This window comes from Numida meleagris, chromosome 2 (genome assembly GCF_002078875.1).
Source record: "Numida meleagris isolate 19003 breed g44 Domestic line chromosome 2, NumMel1.0, whole genome shotgun sequence".
In the NCBI taxonomy this organism is placed as follows: Eukaryota; Metazoa; Chordata; class Aves; order Galliformes; family Numididae; genus Numida; species Numida meleagris.
The window spans coordinates 118,910,816-118,934,291 of NC_034410.1; the positions used below are offsets into that span (position 1 = coordinate 118,910,816).

A 23,476-nucleotide genomic window follows, 5' to 3' on the forward strand; every position below is an offset into this window, starting at 1 on the left:
GATTACACGTAATGAAACATGCAAGAATCAGAGCAGGTAGATCTGGAAGAAACCTCATGACAGTGCTGATGCATCCCCCTGTCCACACAGGATCAATGTATAGCCTGTGGTAAATGCTGTCATGATAGTGGTATTTAGATGTTTTCTTTTTGCTGGTCTGTGTACGTTCTTCTTTGAAATTCTTATGTTATCTGCAAACTGATGTTGTAGATGTTGTAACAGTCAAACTGTCAGAATGCAGAACATCACAAAATGCAAACTTTTGTTCACTTGGGAATGGGAACAGTGTAACAGGATGGATGACTCTGTTAAGTGAAGTCTCTTGCTTTGAGATTGGAAGGCAAAAGACCTTCCAAAATTGTATTGAATGGATTGTCCTAGAGGAAAACAGTAAATGTAGTGATAGGAGTATTGCCTGGAAATAAATTTTACACCATAAGTATGTTAGAACTTGGCCCAACAGTATATAGTGGAAACTGTTCTAGAGAAGGAAAATGAAAATACTCATAGAAGCAGATGAGATTGGTCAAGCAGGACCTGCCTTTCATAAACTCATGCTGGCTGGGCCTGGTCCCCTGATTGTCCCACACATACTGTATGATCACACTCAAGACAATCTGCTCCATCACCTTTCCTGGCACCGAGGCCTGGCTGACTGGCTGTGTTCCCCACATTCTCCTTGCAACCCTTCTTATAGATGGAAGTCATATTAGCAACTCTCCAGTCATCAGGAACCTCTCTGTTTGATCAGGACTGATGTTAGATGGTGGAAAGCAGCTTGTCTGCAGCTCCCTCAGTACCCTCGGGTCGACCCCATTTGGGCCCGTGGAATTCTGACAGCCCAGGTGGAGTAGCGGGTCTTTAACTGTTTCCACCTGTATCACGGGGGATTTATTCTGCTCCCCAGCCTAGACTTCCAGGTCAGGAGGCTGAGTACCCCTAGAATAACTGGTCTGACTATTAAAGACAAATGTAAAGAAGGCATTGAGAACCTCAGCCTCTTCCTTATCCCTTATCCCCGCTGCATCCAGTAAAGAATGGAGATTCTCCTTGAACTTCCTCTTACTGTTAATGTATTCGTCAGTACATTTTATGTTGTCCTTTACCACTATGACCACATTAAGCTCATAATGGGCTTTAGCCTTTCTGATTTTCTCCCTGCATATGCTAGCAACTTTGCTCATCAGGACTGATTCCCAAGGGACCCTCCCTATCAGTGTCCTGAGCAGTACAAAGTCTGCCTTCCAGAAGTCCAAGGTAGCAGTTTTGCTGATCCCCCTCCTTACTTCAGTAATGATTGAGAACTGTACCATTTTGTGGTTGCTCTGCCCAAGACAGCTCTTGACCCCCACATCTCCCATCAGTCCTTCTCTGTTTGTGAACAGCAGGTCTGGCAGGGCAGCTCTCCTAGTAGACTCTCTTACCAGCTGTGTCAGGAAGTTATCTTCCACACGCTCTGGGAACCTCCTAGACTGCTTCCTCTGGAGTGTATTTCCAGCATATATCAGGGAAGCTGTTCCATGTGAACAAGGGTTGGCGATTACGTGACTTCTGCCTGCTGCTTGTAGAATGTCTTGTCCGTGCCCTCATCCTGTTTTGGTGGTCTATAACAGACCCCCACCAGGATGTCAGCCTTGTTGGCCTTCCTCCGATCGTTACCCACAGCAACTTGACCTTGTCATTCCCAGCCCTGATGGAGCCAGTTCTTATAAAGTACAGCCATGTCCCATTTAACTGGAAAAGTACTCAACAGTGCTGCGTATTGTCTGTATGCCGCTTCTTGTTTGGAGATTCAGCTGTTTTCTCTGATGAGAATTATGTTGATAAATACCTTTAAAGCTCTGTCTGTGTAGGTTGGCAGTTGTTGACAGAAGTCTCTGAGAGAAAGAACTTGCTTGCAGAATGAATCCTGAATTAGGAGGACAGAGATGCTTCATGAGCAAAACCCATGATTCTTTTTTTCTTTCCTTTTTACTAAATGTCCTGGTGCATCTTCTGTGTTTTTGCAGAGAGGAATATTGAACTAAAATTAAGTGGTAAATGAGAGACCAAATCCTTGTGGTCATAAGCACAGTCAATTCTGGTTAAGTATAGACAGAGTATTTAAATCTTTGGCTTTTAGTTCTGTAGATCTCTAGTCAGAATATACTAAAACAGCACTTAATGTAGAAGGGAAACATATTAACTGTCTTTTTGAATGATTTCTTCATGAAAGTTATGGTTTTAAGAATACATGACTTCATAATGGTTTTTTGATGCAGATTTAAAACAACTTTTGAATTTTTTCTCGTTAAAAAAGTCTGGGATGGTAACTTTGTTTATTCTGTTTCATTGCTGTATCCGTTGATTTCCCAATGAATTCCAGTAAGATATTATTGTTTTATTGCTCAACTATGTCTGTGCAAAAACAGTACTGCTCCTTTGCATGATATATATAATGTATCTATATGACAGATATAATCTCTTGTGGAAAAAGTATACTTTTATCAAGTTGTTGCTCTGTTTCATCTGCTTCCAACATAGCAGTCCATACATTAGATGGGAATCTAAGTGTACAGGTAGCTGTGGAATAGAGCTATCTCCTCCCTGCCACGTCTCTAAGCTAAGACTGGATTTGGAACCAAAATTTATCTTAAAAGCATAATTATACATCTCTAAAACAGACATGCTATTAAATGACAAGTCCTCTTGTTTGTTTTTTTGTTCCTTTATGAAAGCTGATCATAGATAATTATGTTTAAATAATGTGCTGATTGTGATACAACATTTAGCAGCCAGAGCCTGGGAGATTTTCATCTAAAAATCCTTTAATTCAACCTCATCATTAAGCATGTGTGTAGAAAGAAGGGAAGCAAACACTGAAGGATTGTGCCTCTTAGACATACACTGCATCTTCACCAAGAAAATGGCAGCTCTCCTGTGCTCACAGGCAGCGTATGTCAAATCCTGTAGACAAGCCGTGTGTCAAGTGCTCATTCTTACTCTCTGTCATCCATTTTAAAATAAAATTTTGTTGCCAATTGGTATTTTTTATTAAAGAGTTTTGGAGTTCTTTTAAGTAGTTAATCTCTTGAAAACATTAAGTTGAACAACTCAGGGTACTTCTAGCCCACGAGCTGCAGGGACACAGATTTTAATTTATGTTGGTATGTTACATGCTTTACGTACTTTCACTTCCAAACTCTTGATAACAATATCTTTGTGTAAAACTTCTTTCACTGAGTTACGAAATCTCATCAAACTGGGATTTCATTTATGAGAGCCATCACTAAATTTTGGATTTTTAGTATTATTTTCAATAGAACCCAAGTACATAGAAGAAGGAAAACAGTATAAATTTGACAGAAATTTCTCGATAAATTGGAGGTAGAAAATTTAACAGAAGTTGGATTGCAGAGGCCAAGAAGTATTCAGGGAGCTTTCTGAAAACACCAATGCTGATTCTTTCATACATACTATGTAATGTTGTTTTTGTCATCTTTTTCTCCTGCTGAGTTCTCTGAATACTAATTCTACTCCTCATAATGCTTACAGTAAAACTTCAGTTTCATAGGATATAAAAGTAGACTCTTTGCAAGTGTAGCACTATGTGTTATCTGGAATACTCACGTATAATAACAAAGATGTCTTATTACACGGGCTGGAATCCAAGACTGCAAAGTGTCCTGTGATCATGCTGTGTCTGTTTGCCTTCCTCCCTATCCTCATCCTCTGTAATTCTTTAAGAGCCTGAAAGTAATTTGGAACACAACCTCCTTAGAGAGTAAGGAGTTGGAAGGTAAAAGAAATGGAATTCTTTCACACAATTTGAGAAGTTTTATGAAACTAGGAAGCTGAGGAAAGTGGCTTTATGAAAATCCCCAGTGCTGCAGTTTACATTCTAACCTTTTATCAGGCAAAATGACTCTACACTGGGGGAGGCTTCAGATGGCAACCCTGCACATGGCAAAGGGGTTGGAACTAGATGATCTTTGAAGTCTCTTCCACCCCAAGCCATTCTGTGGTGAGATGTTATCTTGCCACTTACCAAGGTATCCAACCCCACAACACCAGGTTTCATTTGTCCTTATTCCGACAAAACTGCTCTCTTCTTGTTCTTGTTTCTGCTTCCTCTCGTTTGCTGGTTCCATTGGCAGAAGCAGTGAGGTTTTCAGCCTTCTTTTTTTCAGTTTCATAGCATGCATGAAAATGCTGGTTTTGCAACTTGAAATAAATAATAGTAGAAAGAAGGCTGGGACCATGGCATTTTCTGCAAGAGTATCTGTTAATGAGGTTAGAAAATAGAAATTATGGTTCACAGAATTATTTTCAAACTCTATTTGTTCCACAGAGAATGAAGAAAAAAGGATTTTTGGAGTGAATGGTAATACCTTAAAGACTGATTCTGTGTCTGTATTAGAGACTGATGGGCATTGTGCCAGTCACTGGAAGGGGAGCTCTCAGGTGATGTCAGTGGAGTTCCATATTTATGCTGTAATGTCTCAAGATAATGCCAGTGCATAACAAAATGGTGTTTGACATTTAAAAGAAGATGCAGACAGGAAAACTTGGAAGTGTTAATAAATGTATGTTTGGTAACATTCTTTTTCTGTTCTGAATGTTGCTAGTAATGCCATATTGAGCCCATAGAAAATGAGCCTTTAAAGTTCTCAAGTACATTTTTGCATGGCTTTATAGCTTGGTTCCTAGCTAAAATGAAGTTAGTGAGCCTGCAAATTCCCTTGGTGCTCTCTGTTTTATGGAGTGTCTCATGCAGATGATAATCTCACAGAAGTGTACTCTGTGGAGTGCAAACTTTGTACAGTCCAAGGAGTTGCTCATGGAGTAGAGCATTCCTCATTTTGCTGGCCTTATCAACAAATGGCTTGTTCCATCTCACATGGACTTCTCCACTCATTCTGTTCCTGACGCACTCATTTGCAGCTTCCAAAGTAGTAAAAGAATATTCTTCTGTGGTGGTTTTGGTTGTTGGTTTGGTTCTATTTTCTCTTCCCCCACACCCCCACACTTAAGTGAAATCAGCAGCTTGATAAATCAGCAGAGTGATACCTATGGTGACTTTGGACTGATGCTACACTAGTGACAAAATCCAAGTTCATAGAATCACAGAATCATCAAATGGCCTGGGTTGAAAAGGACCTCAAAGATCATCGAGTTTCAACCCCCCTGCTGAGGGCAGGGTCGCCAACCACTAGACCAGGCTGCCCAGAGCCACGTCCAGCCTAAGTTGTACATCTTAGATCTTGTACTTTCTCTGCAGGCACAAACCAATAGTAACTCCAGAAAGTTTCACTTCAGGCATTTTGTATTCTGATCTTGGTGGATGATATTTTTCAGTGAACAGGTCCTTACTGTTCCTTTTCATTTTTGCAATTTATATGCTTCGTTACCCCATTGTTGATATATTTCATACTGAAACAGCTGCACCTTGGGGAAAGAACAACTGATAAATTTCTCATTTGCTTCAGTATTATTGCAGTACTTCAAGAAGGGAGCACAGCACAGGAAGAAATGCACATGTGCTTGTGAAGGCATTAGTTAATTGTGAGGCACAGCGCCATTTATGTGTGGCAGGCAGGCTTTCAGTCAGTGCTGACCCCTTCCATTCCTTGGGTGTTTGTTGTTAGGTTTTAGTTTGTGTTTTTTTTAAAGCAGTTTCCTGTTTCATAGTGGTTGTTCATAGGAGTAAAATTACCATGTCAGCCATCCAGCATTTGGCATGAGACACCAAAGCTTGATAGCCCTGAACTTTTTGAAATACGTCAGTCTTGCAGTGATACTTGATACAGTTATATTTAGTTTTGATAAAATATAGTTTAGAACCCTCCTTTGGCTTCTCAGGCAACTTACATGTTCCCGCTCCTACAGCTGACCAAAGTTGTGGAGGTGAGGGCTGGGCTGAAGATGAATGGACAGAATTTGTGAAGATAATTCATATCTAAGTGTACGAATGAGTTGGCTGTTGTCTTACATACCTATTTAAATAAAGAGTGTATAAGAAATAACTTTTCCTTTCTTTTTACTTAAAGAGATAAAAAGCTGAATCTTTTGCTGCTCTTAGTAAGGGCTTCCTCAGTGTCCGGCAACTGTATGTAGTAGGAACTGGTTAAAAACATTTGCACACTCTGCGCAAATGTGGAGATTCAGCTACTCCAGTAATAACAGCTAAACCTATCTCTTCTGGCCACATTCTCTCATTACAGTACGTAAAGCCCAAGAAGTACAGCTTAGAAATGAAGGAAGCATATAGCTGTGGGGGTGCTGCTGCTGTGTGGTGGTTCCCCAGTGCTGCTTTTCTTCAGAGTACTGCTCCACCAGAAAGCTTCCCTGATCGTCCTCCTATGTCCAGACATAAAATGTGAGAGAAGTTACATTTAAAGCATGTTAATCTGGCTTTTTGCAGAAAGCCTTAGTACAAATGGAACTAAAGTAAAAGTGGCATCGGCAAAAGAAAGTTTTAACCCATCAGGTTACAGCTGTGGCAGACAGTCCAGCAAAGATGCAAATCTTTATCTTACTGAGGTTGAAATATAAGTTTCCCACACTGGCAAACTTTACATTAAGGAATATCGTCACATATTCCATAATGACATGAAAAATTACTTGTTTTCCATTGGAAAATAATTCTGAGCTACATCTAGCTTGCAGAGCGTAGCTTTTTAAGCTGTGCGTTATAGTTCAGCTCTTCTTGCACTCTATTAGCTTGCCTCCACTCCCTTCAGTGACTTTTTAGTAAGGCAATCACTTTGGTGTAGCTACAGCACCAAAATAAATTCAAGGAGGTCTATGTACAAAGCCAAAATTAACCATACTACAGGAAAAGCAAATGCACAAAACATATCAGTGCCTGTGCACGAGCACATAGTGTTATCAGTTTGTACTTTCTTAATCCTTGTGCTCTGCTTTTTTGTGCAGAAAAGAACTTTGTTCCACCCCCTACCTTCCTCCTACTTCCCAGCTAATATTAAAAGCAGAGACAGCTCTATAAAGAAATTATGTTGCTGAGGTCATTGCTTTTATAAAGTAGCACTTTATGAAGTATGATAAATGAAGTTGTTTAAAATGCTGTTGAATACAAATCGCACAAAATCTGCACTTTTTTTTTTTTTTTATTCCATTATGTTTCTGCTTTGATGGCTCCATATTTAAAGTTTCAGGTATCTCCTTTTGCTACACACTCAGTCCACTGCTCAGTGAGAGCCCTCTACTTCTTCTGTTCTGCTTCCGTAACATCTTCTGTTCTTCTGGTCTTCTAAGTGTTGGTGTTTTCTTTTCTCTCACCCAGGTACTGCTATGTGGATATTTGTTAGCAATGACTGATGTGGAATCTACATATGCAGACTTTATTGCTTCAGGAAGAACAGGTAGAAGAAATGCACTACACGACATACTTGTGTCCTCTCCAGGCGGGAACTCCAGTGAACTGGCCTTAAAGCTATCAGAGCTGGATATCAATAAAGCAGGTGAGTGCATTTTGGTCATTTAATATACTAATTAAAACTTCGTGAGAAAAAAAGTCCCTCAGAAACATTCTTTTTTCCTGAAACTAGGATAAGCAGATGTTGCCTACAATTAAAAAAAAAACAGATTTCGTGAAAGGGAAGGGTACTTGTTTGCAAATAATTGTTACTGAAATAAGGAAAGACTTTCTGCAATGACTGCCTGGTAGCTGAATCCATGTGAAGATAAATTTTATAGAAGATGAAGTATAAGAAAGAAAATAAGAAAATAAATCTTTATTAAGACCTGGCTTTGTCATAGTATCCTTTTGAAGGAATCTCTTTAATCTGAAGCCTGAAGGAGACCGCTGGTCTGCTTAAAAGTTTGTGGAGGTTAGTTGTGTTTTCAGCTACAGGAGGAGAGAGAAGTAGTGATGCATTGTTTCTTTCATTTGAATCTTTGTTTCCAGATATCTTATCTCTTCCCCTTTCTGCTTGTGCTTTCTCCTTCTTTTAAGGTGATATGCACTAATGCAGTCCTAAATCAGTCCACCGCTCACGTTACCCAAATTTTTTAAATGCTTGTGCACCTTCAACTGAGAGAAAGAAGGGACAGTGTACAGTGGTGGGCCTTACTTTAAATAAAAACAGTAACATGGCTATATATTTACTTGCTTGTTACTTGGGTGGGAGTTAGCGAATGGATCTTAGTAATATTTGAAAGGCCCTTTTGGATTTCAGGAAAGGAGATTTGTGCTTATTTTAATAGCAGAAGAAAATAGATGCAGCAAAAAGTAAACTGTTGATAAGCAGCTCTCCTCTTTTGTGAGCATATTTTTCTCAGAGATAGGCAAGAGTCCTGAGAGGCAGTTTCATCACTGGACAATCAGATGCGACAGTGTGAAGTTGTAGTGGTTGTCGTGCTCTTTGGGGAGTGGTTCTTTACTGACCTTCACAAACTAACGTAATACTAAGTCACTGCTTCTGCCATTGCCCCCTTTGGGCCTACAGTAGCTTTTAGATGCCTGCGCTTCTGGTTGTGCAGGGCTCTTAATTTTTTTTCTGTCGAAAAAGAGAAGTTATTAATACATGAGCATGTGTGTAGGTGTCTATTTATTCTAATGTGGGGATGTGTCTAAAATGTCGGACAGGTATTTGAAATGCATGGTGCCTGCTTTGTTTCTTCAGTCTCAAATTTACACTGATCTTGTCTGATCTTGTCTATTTAGAGAATATACATTATTCCTACCTTTCAGTTGGCTGTTGGAGTGCTTCTAAGCCAGAACTATGTTCCTTTGTGAACTATAAAAAGAATGTGACTTTGTACTTGTAATATACGTCAGTGTGCATTTTGCACATGCAGTTAACACTGAAGCGATGAAAATGGTTTAAATAACCGTTCTCCTAAATGCTAATACATAATTCAGGGGTATACAGAGTTGCTTATAAAATTACCTTAGGTGGTAGATACACAGAAATGGTAGCATACTTCTTTGGGCATGCAGTTTGAATTAGATACAATGAAAATATATTTTTATTATTAATACACCTTGGTGCTGGACAAAAACGTCCAAACCAAAAATATTGTAAAATACATTGCATTATCATTCCTATGAGTATTACAGTATTATCCTATCCTGAACTTCCAAACTGAAGAAAAGATTTAAAAATATTTTACATCCCCAATTTCAGTTCAAAATTTGCTGGTGCTTGCAGGGTGTAGATTTGCAGCATACACTGGGGTTAAGAGAAAAGCAAATGTTTAGGAGTTTCGTCTTATTTCTTTGAAGGTTACTTATGCTAAGTAATACCTAGTTATACAAATACATACACCAAGTTTTGATTTTTTTTCCTTTTTCTCTTATTACATCTATGTGCATCTTGCAAAAATGCAAGCACAGCTGCTTTCTACAGCATAGTGTAATGGCAAAGTAGGATGATGCAAATAAAGGAAAAAAAATTAAAATTATTATCAAATCTATGTGAATTAAGCTACCCAAGCATATTTAGTACATTTACTTTGAAAAGCACGCAGATACACTTCCTGCAAAGAATAGGAGCAGCTTTGAACAGCAATGGGTGGTGAAGCCTTCTTCCATGACAGTGAATTTTTTGTCATGCCCTATTTGATACCTGAGGTGAGTATGGTTAATCCCTTCATTGATAAGCCAGTTACAGATAATTGACTGCATAATCATGTATAATAAATGTAGTGACTGTGTAATAGTCCTTTTAAAACTACAGTTGCAATGTTCTTTGTCCATAGTAAGTTAACAACTTCCTAATATTCATATCTACCAAAACATATCCAGAACATATCTACCATATCAAAACATATCTACCAGAACATATCTACCAAAGAATGTACTTCAGTGCAGGAATGAGAAGGAGGCTTCCTTGTAAAAGTTGTGATGGTCCAACTGTCTACAAAAATGAAGGTAATGGAGATGTTAGAGTAGTACAGAACTGGAATGGAGGACCGATTGTAGAAGTTTGTCATTAAAAATGATTTTAGATCATGGTAGAAATGTTTAAGGTGTAACCACTGTGACCACTGAAAGATACTGAGGAGCCTGTAGTGTTCCAAGAGGAAAAATGTGTCAAAAACTGGATATTGGCAGAACTAATAGCTTTTGCTAGCTTACCAATTCACACAACTGTATTATGGCTTCAAGCATCATTTTTTTATTGAATACTACCTGTTGGAATCAAAACACTACATAAAAATTGCAACTCTTACTTTTAATAGCTTATAGCCATCATGTTGCAGAAAGAATAGCTCCAGAGTGGGCTTAGGAAATTTTTGAATTCTCAGAACCTACAAGCAAAATTATTTCCAAAAATGTATTGGAAAGCTGTTGGGAGGGGAGGTCTGTCAGCAGAAGAACAAGCTTATAGTACCACAAAAGCGTACTATAGATGAAATAGATGTAGACTCGTGAGTTCTTCAATGAGTTTGTGAGAGCTCACTTCTGAGCTTTTTGTTGTTGAAGAAGTACTATATTAGAACCTTAATGCTCTTTCTCTATATTTTTGTGCACTTCGTTTAATGTTTAGGCAGCAAAATGTTTAGGATGATTTTTCTCTTAAACACAAATAAATGCGAACATTTTTCTCGTGAGTTTTGTCTTTTTTTAAATAAGAATTCTGTAGGTTCGTTTTAATTGTCAGTATGGATAGTGAATAGAGCAGGCAAAAAAAAAAGAAAATGAGATTACGCTTCTGTTCTTACTTAGTATCAGAACAAATGTAGGAGGCTTTGTAGAAGGTGCTTGCTTGGACAACTCAGGCAAAAGGAATTTCTGTTGAGTAGGAAGTAATAGCATGTAGATCAATCCTATTGGAATCCTTTGTGATGTGGGAAATAAATATGAGAAATAAGGAGTGTTTTCTGAGAAGGTGGATTGCAAAGCAAATTGTTACTTTTAACTCAGTCTGTAGCAAACAACAAACATTTTGAAGGTAATCAGCCTTCTATACAACTTCTCATCAGGTTGAATTTGATAATTATCAAAACCTTCTGGGGCATTTTGCAGCAGAAATACAGTCCATGCACAAAACACAGCTATCAATCTGAGCATTTTGCAATGTTCTTTGCAGAGCAAAGAATTTTTTTCCATTACAGCTATGCTATTTCTTCTGTGTAGAAAAGAGAAGGTATTTACAGTGTTTATCTCCTTACACAGAAATAAGGCTGCAGATGTACAGTGTGGTTTAAAATGGGGAAATGATAAATATCTGCGTTGAGAATTCTGCCTTTATTCTAAAGACTCTAAATAGTGAGGTGGCCTACAAAATAAGGTATAGACTTAAAACTAGTTCAACATCTTTGCAACTTAGGCACTAGAATTATGTTCTCTTAACTACTGCCAGTTTAATACAAATGATTCAGAATCCTTACAAGATATAAGGCACATCCTATGTTTTAACATTTTTTCTATACTACTGTAAACCAATACCTAATTAGTCCAGCATTCAGGGATTTCTTTCTTATTAGGGCTTAGCTTTTAATCATCTGGACGCGTTAGGTCTTTAATCATTGGGCAGAAGATACGATGCAGTATAATACTTTGCGTATAGGTACTTAAAAACCATTATCAAGGCACCTCTTAGCTTTCTTTAGACAGGCTTTGAGGTGTGTACTCACTGTGTCATTGTAAGATGCTTTCTATTCTTCAGATGGTTTTGTGGTTTGCAGTGAGACAGCTGGGCTGACAGCCTTGGGACATGGCACTGAAAATGAATGCAAAGAATGAACACAGCTTTAACAAACTACTGTGTCTATTGAAGTTGCACCTCTTTTTATTAATCTCTGTTCAGAATTGGTGTGATGAGGTTTTTCTTTTCTATTGCTATGGTATCACAGTAAATAAATTGTCAAAAAAGCACAATTATTTTTAACTTTTGTCATTTATAACCGCCTTAGGTGTGTACTTGGAATGATAGTGGTTTATGCAGCTAGGAATTTGTTGCTGCAGGTGTCCTTTGAGATGCAGAGTGTAGTTATTTTAGTAGTTAAAGGTGTTATATGTAACACAAGATTTGTGTTCCATTTCGGTTTCTTTTTACTTTGTTTTTGAGATTGGTGGAAGAAGAGTTAGGATTCTGCAAGCAAGATTTCTTTGGTCTATGGTGGATCCCTCATCCTTTTGTTGTATCTTACAGAAGGAGAAGGAGATGCACAACAAAATCCAAGTGAGCAAACTGGGGAGGCCCAAGGGGAGGCAGCAAAGCAAGAAAGCTGACATCTGACTTTGACTGACTGGAGCAGCTGCTGGATGTTTTCAGACTACAAGAGCATGCTGGAACAAATTTGTTTCCATGAGCAAGCTGATGGAAAGGAAAGTGCATGCGTCTTCACTGCTGGAACCCACTCAACGCAATGCTAAAAATGAGGGTACAAGCTGTGGCAGAAGACAGAATTTTCTCTACCTCTGTCATTAGCAATGGTTGAACATGTAATGTTTTGTGGGATAGTGTCATCAGATGGATCCCTTCATAATGACTACTTGATGGGAACACTTCTAGAAAGTAGAACAAACAGGTTAATCTTGTAGCAAATGGCCTTTGAAACATTAGAGGATCTAATTGTGTATCTTAAGCAAAGGCTTGTGTGATCCTCAGAGTTTAAAGTTCTCTGGCCAAAGTGTTCACCCATTATAAGAACTGTAAAGAAAGCACTGTTTTTAGAACTTGCATCTGTTTTACAGCTCTGTTACTTACAATGGTTTTTGTATTGTACGACTTAGATGCTCCACACTGCCCCTTCTCAACTGCTTATGAAGAATATTTCTGTTACTGTGAATTTTTCTACCACGCGTTTTGAAAGGGCTGTTTTTTTGCATAATGTGGTGATGTGCACATGATAGTTTTAAAACGTCAACTGCTAAATTGGTTATGCCTAAACCTAAATGACTCAGAAACACTCTAATTTGTTACTAGATGAGCCTTCAAAACGATTCATTAATGTGAATACTTTGGTGTGTTTTGTGTCCTTGGTACATTTTTGCCACTTGCCTGTAGTTAATTGCATATCAGAGACTCAAAGTGAATCTTTGATGTTATTCTTCCCCATTTTCTAATTTTACTCCCAATTTCTTAATCTTTCTCCAAGCTATTTTTTTAAAATGTTAGTCCAAGTATTTTATTGTTATGATAGTTTTAAGAATACATTTATAACCTTTTATGGGTTAAAATTCAAACAAATTCCATGGTGCTAGGGATTTTTCCGATTCACATTGTTAAAGATGGGCCTTGTTTACACATGGGAAAATAACTGGCATAGGTTATTGCCAGTTATCTAGAATGATTTTCAGATTGCAGGATAGTCCAAGTAGTAGATCATGAGGTAGATGCAGCCAGGGGGAATATTTTATGTTTTTTTAGACCTTGGCTTTGCCTCAGTTGATCAGGCTATTGAGTTTACACAGCCAGTAGCAAGTTTATGATGCACCAAGCACAGCCTAACACTAAAAGCTGCTACATCAGCCTTTTGGCCAAGCTGTGGAAATGGAAGTGAGAGAGCTGAAATCTAGCACCCAACATACTGGATTTTTCACATTTCAGCTATTCCGAAATGGCAGTCCAAACTGAACATTCATTGAAATACTGGAATAGCATTTCCATCTATTGAGATGACTTAAAATACCTGTGAATGAATAACCTATTCTGCAGTAGCTGTTGATTGGTTTCCTTCCCACCCCAACCCCAGTAGACAAGGCCATACATGAGGCTGAGCAATGCAGGATGGGGGCAGTTACACCTCTGTGTGACTAAGGTGAGTAAAGACAATGACTGACTAGTAAACCATGGCAATCACATAAGCACTAATCACAAAGTCAAAGATCTTTTCTTTTCTTAATGGGAGGTGATGTCACTTTCTTTATATATATTATATATATTATATATATTTTTGTGTTGTTGTTGGTTTCAAATGTTACGCACTTTTTAATGTTTGTAAACTTTTACTAATGAATAGTGTGATTGCTTCCTGAATATATTAATCATCAGTTAACAAAACATATTTGTGGCCACAGCTGTTTGTTTCTGCCATACGTACCATAGTGTTTGTCACATGAAATTCTTTTGTGAGATGTGTGGACAAAGAAAAAAAAACAACAAAAAACAAACAAACAAAAAAAACCGCAAAACAAATCAAAAAAAAACCACCACCACCACTTCTGATCAGTATTATGAGCTCATTCATTAATGTTAATAAAAAACCAACCAGCAGTATGCTTGTGGTTCATCAGTGTAATATTAACTCTCACCTTTTATTGTTTGGAAGTTGAATGCCTCGCTGTCTTATTAGCTGTCAAATGCTCTTTCTTCTTGGTAACAGAAGTTGTCCATTTGCTTTGAAAATACCTTGAAACTAATTATTTATTAATTTGTTTATCTTGATGTTCCTTATTCGGGTATTCAAGCTGAGCAAAGAAACTGGTTGCCCTTTTGTCATGAATGACAGGTTAGCGCCAATTTAGCACTAACACCAGAAGGAAATAAGATTCTGGGGATTTATGTAGTGTTACTTTATTGATGATCCATGAAATGCCATCAATAAATTGTCATGGGAAAACATAATAATGGAATAAGTAATACAGTATATTAAAGTGTTGGCTTTTCCTTATTTCACTTCACTGTTGTTTTTTTTTTTTTTTATTTCAGTACATTTTCCTTCTTCCAAAGTCTTCTGTGTTGTGGGATAAAATAATTTCAGCCATTCCTCTTTATTTTCTACCTGTTTCTTCCTTCTATTTCTCATATTCCTTTGTTTCTAAGGCAGAGGTGGAGGCCTTCAATGCATTTCAATGCATCTTTCTGTGATGGAAAATAGCACAGAAAATTTTAGTAGAGTAAAAAGCTGTTTGTGTTCCTCATCCCCCAAAAGTATGAGTGCTTGCTTTTTCATTTGAACTCTGATGGCTCTCTTTACTAGTTCACCTTGGGTGTTTTCATCTGTAGCACCTATAAGCAGCTTCATGTGAACCAGCTTAAATGTAAAGCAAATACAAACAGCAGTGTGAAAAGATGAACGACCCTGATAGCTGTATTCTTCAGCACAGTTCTTTGCCACTGGAATTTGATTGTTTATGCCCCTGAATTACTAGCTTTCTCTCTAGCATGTGTTCAGCCTGCACCAGCTAAAATTTCAGGAATGAGACCATTCATAGTCATAAAATATTCTCAGTACGCGCTTTGCTGTTGACCATGCTGCTTTGGAGGTGCTCTTTGAAAATGCAGATGGCTGATTTTTCTCTGATGTCAGTGCTTGAGAACAGACCGTAGGAATACTTATTTTACCAGTACACCACTATGCTAGAATTCCTTCAGAGCCTCTGAGTGTTTTTGTAAGTGGTTCGTCTATACCAAGTAATGCCTCTGTATCTTGAATGCTGTCACTATCCAAGCAAATGCAAAAGAGATAGTTCAAGTGTTGTCACACTTCTGTTGCAGTGTAATTGCATGGGCCATATTGATATAGCAGAATCAGATTTTGATCTGGTTATTTTCCCTTTGCTTGTTAACTTTTTCAGTAAAATTTATGCTCGGACTTTTGTTCCTGGATCTTCTGCAAGTTTTACTGATCTTATGACAGGTGAAATTTTCAAATGTTTGTATAATCCAGAATTATTGCAGAAAAGTCTCTCCAAAAGTTATGTAAACTTAACAGAGTTAGGTCTGGGCTATCAGCTTAATAGGATACTCCTTACAGGTCTTCGGGGTTTTCTCAATCTTTTTTTTTTATGTGTATTTTACTGTCTATTTAGGTGTATGTTTTTGGTATTGGTTTCACCCTGCCAACCTCATCACTCAAAAAAAAATTGTTTTCATGCTTTTGTTGCCCGTGGTAAAGTTTATGACTACGTTTGCAAACACTGTCTTGACAGGCTTCACATTATCCATCTACTTTAAACACAATGAACATAAAACTAGAATTGGGCAGAGATACTGGCATTTTTCTTCTGCTTATTGCCTCTAATGTTGTCCCATGAGCTTCAAAAAGCTTTTATTAAAAGATACCAGCAAGCAATGACCATGATTTCACCAAACTATCATTTTAGCCAAAAGTTTAACATGATCTTCCTTACAACAGTTACTTATTTGTTTTTATAATTATTTTTGTCATGTTTTTTTTCCCCATGCTTTTAAAGTTTTGGGTGGAAGAAGTGTACGTTGGTATGAGTGGCCAGTCCTGAGGAGTTAGGTTTCATGCACATAGCTGATGGAATTTTCTGGTGTCTGTAAGAAAGGAGTGACAACTGAATTGGTTAAGCTGGAGCTTCACAGCATGTATGGCTTCCTCAGCAAAAATAGTGAAGAATTCCAGGTGTGCTTTATGTTTATATTCAATGTTTCAGAAACGTCTATGATTTTTTCACAAAGCAAAGACTGAGAGCTGCTGTTGAAACTGAGCACGTTAATACAAGCTGAACTTTGACAAAGTTTGTCTTGCCTCAGCAGTAATCTCATGATAAACTGCCATATAGAATCATAGAATCATAGAATTAGCAAGGTTGGAAAAGACCTACAAGATCATCCAGTCCAACCATCCACCCACCTCCAATAACCCCACTAAACCATGTCTCTCAACGCTATATCTAAATGTTTCTTGAACACCTCTAGGGACAGTGACTCCACCACCTCCCTGGGCAGCCCATTCCAGCGCCTGACCACTCTTTCAGAAAAGTAGTATTTCCTAATGTCCAGCCTGAATCTCCCCTGGCGCAATGTCTGTGCCCTGACCTTTGTCTTTGTTCTGTTTGTTGTGTTTGGATACTTTTCTGTGGTTTGCTTCCCTCAAGTAAAATAATGTCCTAGAAGTAGATGGACATGGAGTACTGTATTAGATTTTCTGTATACTTGACTTAGAGTCTTGTAGTAGAAAGAGTGTTTCTCTTTGTCTTCTTGATCAAAGCACAAAGTTCTCAACATAAGAGGGAAGCAAAAGAGCCAAGAAGGAAGTGTGAAGTCAAGAAGGCCTCCAATATCAGGAGGATATCTTCTCTTAAAAGTAAGGCATGTGGAGACCAATGCAGAAAATAGCTTCTTATTCCATAAGACAGACAGTCAGCATATACTTGTTTCTAGCTAAAAAGAAGCAATTACTCGGGATGATATTTTGATATCAGAACCAACTCTAGATGTTCAACAGTGCTTCAGAAGAGAAGATTACATAAATCTGTGCTTCATACCATTGAGACAAATGAAAATCATCCAATTCTAATGAAAGAGAATGAGATAATACATGGTATTCTCCGAAAGGCAGAAACGGTTAACAGCTAGGAAAATTATAGAAATGATGGTAGTAGCAGGAACTTTCTCACTGTTCTCTGCAGCCTCATGGGCTGACTTGTTTTCTTTCCTGCTTTCTTGTCATGATCTTGTCATGAATGCCAGAAAATGCCAGAGAATGCCTAAGGACTGAGGTGGTTAATATGGCTGGTACATTTCATTTATGTTACATATTGCTAACATCTTGCTGAGAATAAATAAAGGTCAAACACAGTGGTCTGGTCAAATAGGTTAACAGGGTACTGAATCAATTCCTAAGTATGTGACTAAGAAGTCTAGTTCTGAGTTAACAAGAGTCAACTCTTAAAAGCAGAGTAAAGCTAAGCATAAATGCTTAATAACTGTTGCAGTTAAGCAGCAACTTGGCCTTCTGAAAGCAGAAGAGCACCATGCTGTACCCTCTTACACTGATGCATATACTATGGGTTGGAGCTGCCAAGTTTTTCAGATGGAGACAGGAAAGATGTGTCAGCTCATGGCATGTGTTTGTACAAATGGTCGCTTGGTGTTTTCAGGCATTATGCTTCAGTAGCCTGAAACGATGTATAATAAAAAGACTGATGATACTAGCAATGTCTAGCTTACAAGTTCTTAAGTAAACGTATTGATGCAGATTAGCGTCAGTGTACATATTCAATCCTATTTGCCCTTAAGAAATTCTCCATGAGTATAGTTTAACAGTTGGTAGCCTGATACAGACTTGACCGAGGCAGAAACTCAAGTGCTCCCAAAATGTCTGAGATGAAAATGAATGCAAAAATTCTCTCTACTTTCTTTAACTAGCAGGCAAATGATAACAGTATTTTATATCTGTTAAATAATAAACCTATTGCATGAATGGTTAAACAGTTAACATGCTTAGTTCTACTTGCATGGGAAAAAAAAAATAAAAGTTATTTCATCCTGAAAAATCAATCACAGTTTGTAAAACAAAAAAGAAAAACATACAAACAAAAAAGAACGATAGAGGAAATAAAAAAAAAATCAGCTGTAATTTATGGCAAATAGTGACATTTATGTGACATATAATCTGAGAGATGGAAGTGAGATATTTTTGGGGAGGTCAGATCTTGAGCAGCTCTGCAAACCAGCACTGAGATTAAAGCTACTTGTCAATCCATCAGCGCTAGTGTGACCTGAATAATGCATGTTTGCAGGTAAGCTGATCTGTTCTACATCTGTGAGGCTGCATTAGCATGTAAATTAAATCTCATTGTGTTCGTCAAATATGGACAGTATAAACACAAGCAGAGATTATTTTTAAGTATAAGCAGATAAATAGTGGCTTCCAGGGCAATAAAAGAGAAGGCAGATTTTGGCTGTGTAGCATGCTGACAGGTCTGTTTCATTGCTGATACAGTACCATTCATATGTCGTTTTTTTTATTAAGAACAACACAGATGTAATTGTGCACACTGTATGATACTGAATTTCTTCGCATCAGCAAAACCATGCATTTGTCTTAGCAAAGTTCTGCTGTCACATGGAACAACGAATGGCAAGCATCTAGCTCGTCCTCTAGAGAAGAGAAGGCTGAGAGGTGATCTGAGGGCTGCCCTTCAATATCAAAAGGGGAGCTACAGTAAAGAAGGGGACAGACTCTTTAGCAGGGTCTGTGGTGATAGGACAAGGGGAAATGGTTTCAAACTTAAAGAGGGGAGATTTAGATTGGATGTAAGGAAAAAGTCTTTTACAGTGAGGGTGATGAGGCACTGGAACAGGTTGCCCAGAGACGTGGCGGATGCCCCATCCCTGGAGACATTCAAGGCCAGGCTGGACCAGGCTCTGAGCAACCTGATCTAGCTGTGCATGTCCCTGTTCACTGAAGGGGTTAGACTAGATGACCTTTAAGGGTCCCTTCCAGTTCTAAAGATTCTATGATTCTACAATTAACCATATCTCGTGTCATGGGACCTGCTGTATCACTTACTTTCATTGGAGTCTCACTAAGTCTACTACTTCAGTCAACTCACTTGCCCGTAAAATGATATGTCAGTTTAGTCATTTAGCTGTCTATTGATGTAAGAGCACAGAGTGTGAAAGCTAACAGCTTAGAATCATAGAATCATTGAGGTTAGAAAAGACCTCTAGATCATCTAGTCCAACCGTCCACCTACCACCATTATTGACTACTAAACCATGTCCCTAAGAACCACATCCACACATTTCTTGAACACCTCCAGTGACAGTGACTCTGCCACCTCCCATGGCAGCCCGTTCCAGTGCATTATTTCTCTTTCTGAGAAGAAATGCTTCCTAATAACCAACCTGAACTTGCTCTGCTGCAATTTAAGGCCATTACCTTTCATCCTATCACTTTTCCTTGGGAGAAGACACCAACCCCCATCTCGTCACAACCTCCATTCAGGAAGTTGTAGAGAGTGATAAGGTCTCTCCTAAGCCTCCTCTTCTCCAGACTGAACAATCCAAGTTCCCTCAACCGCTCCCCATAACACCTTATGCTCCAGACCCCTCACCAGCTTCGTCGCCCTCCTCTGAACATGCTCCAGGGCCTCAATGTCTTTCTTGCAGTGAGGGGCCCAAAACTGAACATAGTATTCAAGATGCAGCTTCACCAGTGCTGAGTACAGAGGGACAATCACCTCCCTGCTGCTGCTGGCTACACTGTTTCTGGTAGAAGCCAGGATGCTGTTGGCCTCCTTGGCCACCTGTGCACACTGCTGGGCTCATGTTCAGCCAGCTGTCAATGAACACTCACAGATCCTTATCTGCCACTCAGCTTTCCATCCACTCTGCCCCAAGCCTGTAGTGTTGTATGAGGTGGTTGTGACTTGTACAGTAATGATACCAATCTGCTGCTTTAATAATTCTCTTTATCAAACAACATTGGGGTTGGGAACTACTCAGAGACTTACTGGAATTTCCATTTCTGGTGAGAATCCACTAACAACTCCTGCATGAGCCATGATAGGTTTTGGTGGAAGGTGTTACTGTTACAGGCACATAGAAAAGACCAAGAATGTAGGTAAACTCAGGAAAGGAGGAGTTGGTGGGGAGCTGCAGGGCTTGCGGCTTTATTTGGGGAGCCTGAAAGCTGTGTCTTCTGAGATGTTAACTTTTGGCTGGATCCTATTTCCAAAGGGCCCTATCAAACAGACTGGAGTCTCTGGCAACAGTGTGTCACCAGGCATGGCTGATCATATTTTATCAACTAATTATTTTTGCCTATCTCATGTTCAAATGAAATCAGATTTACTATTCACTCTGATGTATGCTTGAGAATGCCCAAATGGTAATAAATGTTGGCATTGCTTTAGATAAGCTGTACTGTATAGAAAGTCTTGTAGTTATTTGTAATGTTCTATCAGTCATTACGGATCTCTCCATATTTTATGCATGTATTTACACTGAAAATACACAAAAAGTGCTTCAGTTAAATAACACAGACCAAATGGGGGTGTGCAAGATAACAATATTGTGATATTTAGCTTTGCACAGTATGCATTCATCTTTTTCTTTTTAACTTGGAAGTTACACATGAATGCAGATAAGACACAGCTTATGTGTTTCCTGGAAAGATCTTCATTTCTACAGCCTCATCTTTGATCCTGCAATGCAGTCAAAATGTAGACGGTGTAACATCTCATTATAGTCATCATTTCCCTAGCAACAGAATGATATCCTCAATGCATTATACAGTGTATTTCAGAGAATAGTGCATGCTCTAAGGGAGAAAAGATGGATGACTTGCTCGGTATTTTTCATCTATAATTATTCCCATCCAGGGAAAGAATTAAACACTCTCTCCAAATACAACTATGACATCCTCATTTGTTTGGTAGCATAAATGCCAACACTACATAATAATAAAGATTCTACATAAACTTCTACCACTGTTGTGTTGTTACGGAGCTTCCTCCTCAACTAAATGATTGAAGAATCAAAGTGCCTAAGAAAGTAACCAGTAAATAGCACACGGACACCTCCTGGTGGCACTGGGTAGTATTTTAAATAGCAGAATTAGAACTTAGACCTAGAGAAACAGATCCAAACAGTCGTGCTGGATCTGGGAAGAATAAGGTGTTGAGACCTTTTTTTTTATTATTATTTTAATTATGAGGGCAAAGTAATGGAAGTGCATCTTCTACATGATTGGTTTACAGGCTTTGCTTTCATCCTTAGTCTCTCAAAACACCTGTCATTTTTCAGAGCTCGTCCAGGATCTGCATCCCTACCCCACAAAGAAAGTTTCTGTAAGTGCTGGAAATAAACCTGGGGTTGTACAGAAGGCCCTGCAGCTGATTCCAGCTGCTGAACAGAAACCAGAAGTGTAGTATTTTCCTGTCTTTATGCAACATCTAATTGCTAGAAGGACAGCACACAGAATCCTATCCTGGACTCACAAATCTGACAGCACTGTCAAAACATTGTACCCCCCTGGTGATCTTAACATCAAAAATTATGAATCTGTGTATATCAAATAGGCTTGAAATCGAAAGAATTCCTCACAACAACAACAGAGAAGTTTCTGAGAAATATGTGTTGGAAGCTTTGGGAAAGTCCACAATCTAAAATCCTTGCCTTCCTAAAGGCAACACTTGCCAAACTAAAATTTGCTGAAGACAGAATTGTCCATGCATCTCAACCACATTACATCTTCTGATGACAATGTATAATCAGTATTGCCACAACTTTGGTGAATAAACCTAGTTGCTAACTTTTCTCCTGATGTCTGAAAAATGAGCTAGTGCTGCAGTGGGACGTAGAGTAGGTAATGTAAGCATCAGAAATTCCATTTTGACAAATTTCTCATTGCACTTTCTATAATATGTTCCTTCCTGAAAATCAAGTTTTTAGCCCAATAATTCATTGGTTTACAAAACAGTTCTGCATGAGGCAAAACCATAAAGAGAAATTACATTTCCTTCAAAGTAGCCTGCCTGTGCTTTCCCAGGCTCAGGAACTCCAGAACATTGCAATGCAGTGGTTAATGACAGCGACTGTATACTCTTACACAATGTTACTCCCAACCATGGCAAAATGTTTTCCTTCTATTGCTTGAAGAGTAGTAATTGCTGTTTAGCTGTTCCAAACACAGTTCTGCCACATGCCCAGCTTTCTACAATGGCATTATTGGCATACATCAATGTGTATACCCCCTGTTGCCTTATCAGTTGTGGATCCTGATCCTTCTGTTTGGGAACACATTCTTCCCCAGAAGTTTATTGGCTTTTTTGAAAGGTGAATACGGTAAATCTCCTGGATGACAGCTATGTACATTCCTGATTTACATATGAGAATATTCGAGGACTGGAAAATATAGGCAGACACACCTTTCTTCTGTGTGTTTTGTACTAGTAACTGGCCCATAGAAGTCAAAGCAAAACAACTTCCCAGTATTCTTCTACCAAATTTTGAGCATAAAATGTCTGATATAATTGTCAGCTGTTTGTATTAGCTGTCTCACAGAATCATAGAATCAAGGGATGGTTTGGGTTGGAAGGGACCTTTAAGATCACCTAATTCCAACCCCCCTGCCATAGCCAGGGACACCTCCCACTAGACCAGGTTCCTCAAAGCCCCGTCCAGGCTGGACTGTAACTGTATTTCTGTAAAGATAGCATCATTTCAAAAGATGAAGTGATTTATTTATTCCATCCCAGTGATCTTACTATCATTTATGTTGATGCCAAGCTTGGACAAATGCATCTCAGCGTAGTATTTCTATCACTGTTTGACCACAGGAGATCTGCTTTCATCTCAGCCAATTGAGGCCAGTCAGCGTCTTCCCAAGAGCTCACAAACTCTTGTCCATCCATCCCTGCTGCCCCTCATTAAATATTCGGGCTCTTTTCTTTAAAGCATTATTCTATTTCTCTAAAACACTTCAGTGACTGCTATCCATGGGTTGTGAATTCAGAAAATATTTAGAAGTTACAACTTCTATCTCCCAGATTGTTATTCTTTCTCCATTCCTTTTACTTCTTTAAGGCAATTAAGACTATGCAGCAGATATTCCCGTTTGCTAAAACACTTTTGACAGGAATGCTGAGCTTGAGTGAATGAGAAGAACTGAGCAGCCAACTGCAGGCTAGGAAAGAAGCAAGTAACTACTTCGAGTTTTACACCACACTACCAGTACAAAATAATAGGTAACCTATAAAATCATAGAATCATAGAATGACCAAGGTTGAAAACGACCTCAAAGATCATCGAGTTTCAACCCCCCTGCTGTAGGCAGGGTTGCCAACCACTGGACCAGGCTGCCCAGAGCCACATCC

At 38.7% G+C, this 23,476-nt stretch overlaps 1 protein-coding gene and 1 long non-coding RNA gene across 5 annotated transcripts in view; one reads left to right on the forward strand and one right to left on the reverse strand.

Annotated features, from left to right (window-relative positions):
• The window catches only part of PKIA (cAMP-dependent protein kinase inhibitor alpha), a 38,672-nt gene extending 24,104 nt beyond the window's left edge, over positions 1-14,568 (forward strand). For all 3 annotated transcript variants that reach the window (XM_021386021.1, XM_021386022.1, XM_021386024.1), the window contains 2 exons: positions 7,286-7,463; positions 12,105-14,568. In XM_021386021.1, the coding sequence (XP_021241696.1) occupies positions 7,313-7,463; positions 12,105-12,184 (231 nt within the window). In that variant the 5' untranslated portion in view covers positions 7,286-7,312 and the 3' untranslated portion in view covers positions 12,185-14,568. The remainder of the gene's footprint in view (positions 1-7,285; positions 7,464-12,104) is intronic.
• The window catches only part of LOC110393304, a 28,402-nt gene continuing 18,901 nt past the window's right edge, over positions 13,976-23,476 (reverse strand). For both annotated transcript variants that reach the window (XR_002434946.1, XR_002434945.1), the window contains one exon: positions 13,976-14,759. This is a non-coding gene — a long non-coding RNA (uncharacterized LOC110393304). The remainder of the gene's footprint in view (positions 14,760-23,476) is intronic.